At 35.9% G+C, this 2,943-nt stretch overlaps 1 protein-coding gene across 1 annotated transcript; it reads right to left on the reverse strand.

Annotated features, from left to right (window-relative positions):
* Positions 1–526: 526 nt before the first annotated feature.
* Positions 527–2,650, reverse strand: LOC143607338 (acyl carrier protein 2, mitochondrial-like). Its single transcript, XM_077082816.1, has 2 exons — positions 2,384–2,650; positions 527–948 (listed from the first exon to the last, which is right to left on the reverse strand). The coding sequence occupies exons 1-2, from the start codon at positions 2,591–2,593 to the stop codon at positions 772–774; spliced, it is 387 nt and encodes a 128-aa protein (XP_076938931.1). The 5' UTR covers positions 2,594–2,650; the 3' UTR covers positions 527–771.
* Between the last annotated feature and the right edge of the window lie 293 nt (positions 2,651–2,943).

The following is a 2,943-nucleotide window of genomic DNA, read 5'->3' on the forward strand; positions in this document are numbered from 1 at the left end:
ATCCGAGCCTTATCGAGCTCGAGCCAAGCCTAAAACTCGTTTACTTATCAAGCCTTAGCTCAAGTCTTGTATGAAAAGATCGTTTAGTCTTGCCAAGTCTTAACAAGCCTTGAGTTTTTCTAAGTTTAACTCTCTTAAACTTTTATGTATTAATTTATCAATGCACGAGCTTAGCTTGGGTCATTTAAGTTTTTCTTTTCTCAAAATATATAAAAAAATAATTAAAGTATATAAATTAAAGCTCAAACTCGGACTCGTTTATCAACTATAAAAGTCTAACACCCAATGGGTAAATCTGCATCTAAGTGACAATTGCCTACAAAGATACCAATTGCACAAAAACACTATTCCACATAGATTCATACCACTGATATCAGGATTGACAAATTTTGACCCAATAATGAGAATGGCTTCAATGTTTATAGAATTGAAGCACCATTGTTTAAAAACTTTTCATACCATCATCTTCAACACAAAAAAAAATCTTAGAAATATTAAAAAAAAACCGCTTCAAATTATCATCATCATCATCTAGATTCAAATTAATCAAATACAAAGAGAAAACCTATCAAGTTTCTTTGATCTATTCAACAAGACCAATAAAATGAACCAACTGCAGTCAACTGCACTTATTTAAGCAGCATGCAAGATGATGAAAAGTGTGTAAGCATACAGTAATACCAAAAACAACTAAAATGAAAAAAGCCAAGATGCAAATGATTTTTGCATTATCTTAATATCAATATAGTTGACGCCATCCACTCATACTCCTTACTTAGCCTGAGGATGAGACGCGATAAAGTCAACCGCAAGGTCAATGGAGCTAATTTTGTCTGCATCATTATCAGGAATCTCGAACCCAAATTCTTCTTCAAGAGCCATTACAACCTCAACTGTATCTAAACTGTCTAACCCAAGATCGTTTTGGAAGTGTGCACATGATGTAACCTACAAAATATGAGAATATATGTTCAACCTCAATTAATACTTGAATATAAAGTAAATATTAACCCATTTTGGCACACAAATCGAACTAGAATATTATTAGCGAATCGCGAAACAATTTGGGCAAGAGTCTCCATAACGTGTTTAGAAAAAGCCCGATGCGCGAAGCACACACACCACATATGCAATTCGTGTTTAAAAAAAATATTTTTAGATGATATTTGAACTTGCTGACTTTTAAACACAAAATTACAAGATAATCTCATAATCAATAGTCAGATCTGTCCAATAAATTGTCTAATTTGTTCAAATACTCAAAACTCATTGTTCAATCGATTGTCAAATTTGTTCAGTCAGATTTAAGAAACTCAAACCCATTGGCAATGGTCCAATTTGCTCAAATGCTGGTCGACTGCATAAGTCACCACTGCATCATGTGATGCGCACAATAGAACCGCGCCGCGCGATGCAATTTCATCACTGCAACATTTGATGTGCACATTATACGCGCACTTATATACCAAGATATATTACAGCTATACGAAAACAACTAATATAAACAAACTAAATACTTAAACAAACTATCACTAAATCCGCTTGTCAAATACACAAATTACCTAGACTCTCCTTGACTATTAACTTGACCGATCCGGCGATTCATACCAGGTCCTCTCTCTAAATAAACTACTGACGATGCCAAAAACATTAAATTATCAGCAGGTGATCGTACGAGTGTACGGCATTATCATCACGTCATCTCAGATATAGAGCACATAGACGGTAGCCCGATTCATAGTGCCAAGTCAACACTCTAGTTAACGTATGACTAATCCTAATTCATACTGGAAGTACAAAATGACTTATCACATACTACCCCACATAACTTTCTAATTTCCTTGTACATGAAGCTATAATTTGGGCCATATTATAAATAAAGCATAATGAGCTTAAACATTAAAACAAAATAATAAAGTATGGGATGTTTCTACAACTTTAGAAAAATTTTGACTTGAATCCGCCTTTTTACGCACATTATGCTTTAATTTATTCTAGGCCCGAATCAATGATCCATGTACAAATAGACAATCACTCCTCACCTCACCAAAAAGCGCACCTTTTGCGCTTTGTGTACAAACCTCTAAAGTAACCCATTCTTAATCTCGGCATCTAGCGCACGATTAGCATGCCTAAATTAAAAGGTGAGGCTATAGAATTCACACAATTTACATGATCATAAATTTCACTTGTAAGATTAACAGACACATGTTAATTGTGGGACTACAATAATAATAATAATAATCGGTTACTAGCTTCTCAAAGAACCCATTAGAGTGTACAAAACTTAACCAACAATCAACACAATAATTATCAATCAAATATACACATTTTAATTTTCCAAAAGGTTTACATTTAAATTGGTTGGTTTAATTATAATTACCTTAGAGGGATCAACTTTCTGGAAATTTTTGACGCAGGTAACCACTCGATCATTCACCTCTGACTTGTCGAGGAAAGATCCTCGGACTTCCTCGGAGAAACGGCGGCGGAAGAGGTGGATTAAGCCTCCTTCGAGTACTCTTCTACTGCTAGGGTTTTGAGCTGAAACATTCACACGCAGATGCTTCAGGAGTGCATTTCTCGCCGCCATTGATAAACCCTAGCTACCTTACCGATCTGATACACTGATGATAGTGTGTGTTTGTGTTTGTGTTTGTGTTTGTGTGTGTGTGTGTGTGGTGTGAACCCTCTACTTTTATAGTGATTCAACCTTCATATATTAGACACCCACCCGCCACCCATGAGGTGGACCCTTCGATACGTGGTCGAAGTTCGAGGTGCACAAACCGGTTTAAAACTCAAAACCGGTTTGGGTTGAAACCGGTTCGTATTGGTCAACAAAAGTCAAAAGCGGTTTATAATTTGTTTCGGTTCGGGTTGAAACCAGTTTCATTACCATGTTACGGTCGATTTTGGTTCAGGTTTTGATCGGTTTCGGTT

This window comes from Bidens hawaiensis, unplaced genomic scaffold, assembly GCF_021521415.1.
Source record: "Bidens hawaiensis isolate Kalapana, Puna unplaced genomic scaffold, B.hawaiensis_p1.1 tig00081303_1, whole genome shotgun sequence".
Taxonomy (NCBI): domain Eukaryota; kingdom Viridiplantae; phylum Streptophyta; class Magnoliopsida; order Asterales; family Asteraceae; genus Bidens; species Bidens hawaiensis.

Coding starts and splice junctions, on each gene's coding strand:
- LOC143607338 (XM_077082816.1), bottom strand. CDS start 2,593: ATGGCGGCGAGAAATGCACTCCTGAAGCATCTGCGTGTGAATGTTTCA. Junction 949..2,383: donor AGAAAGTTGATCCCTCTAAG/GTAATTATAATT, acceptor CATATTTTGTAG/GTTACATCATGTGCACACTT.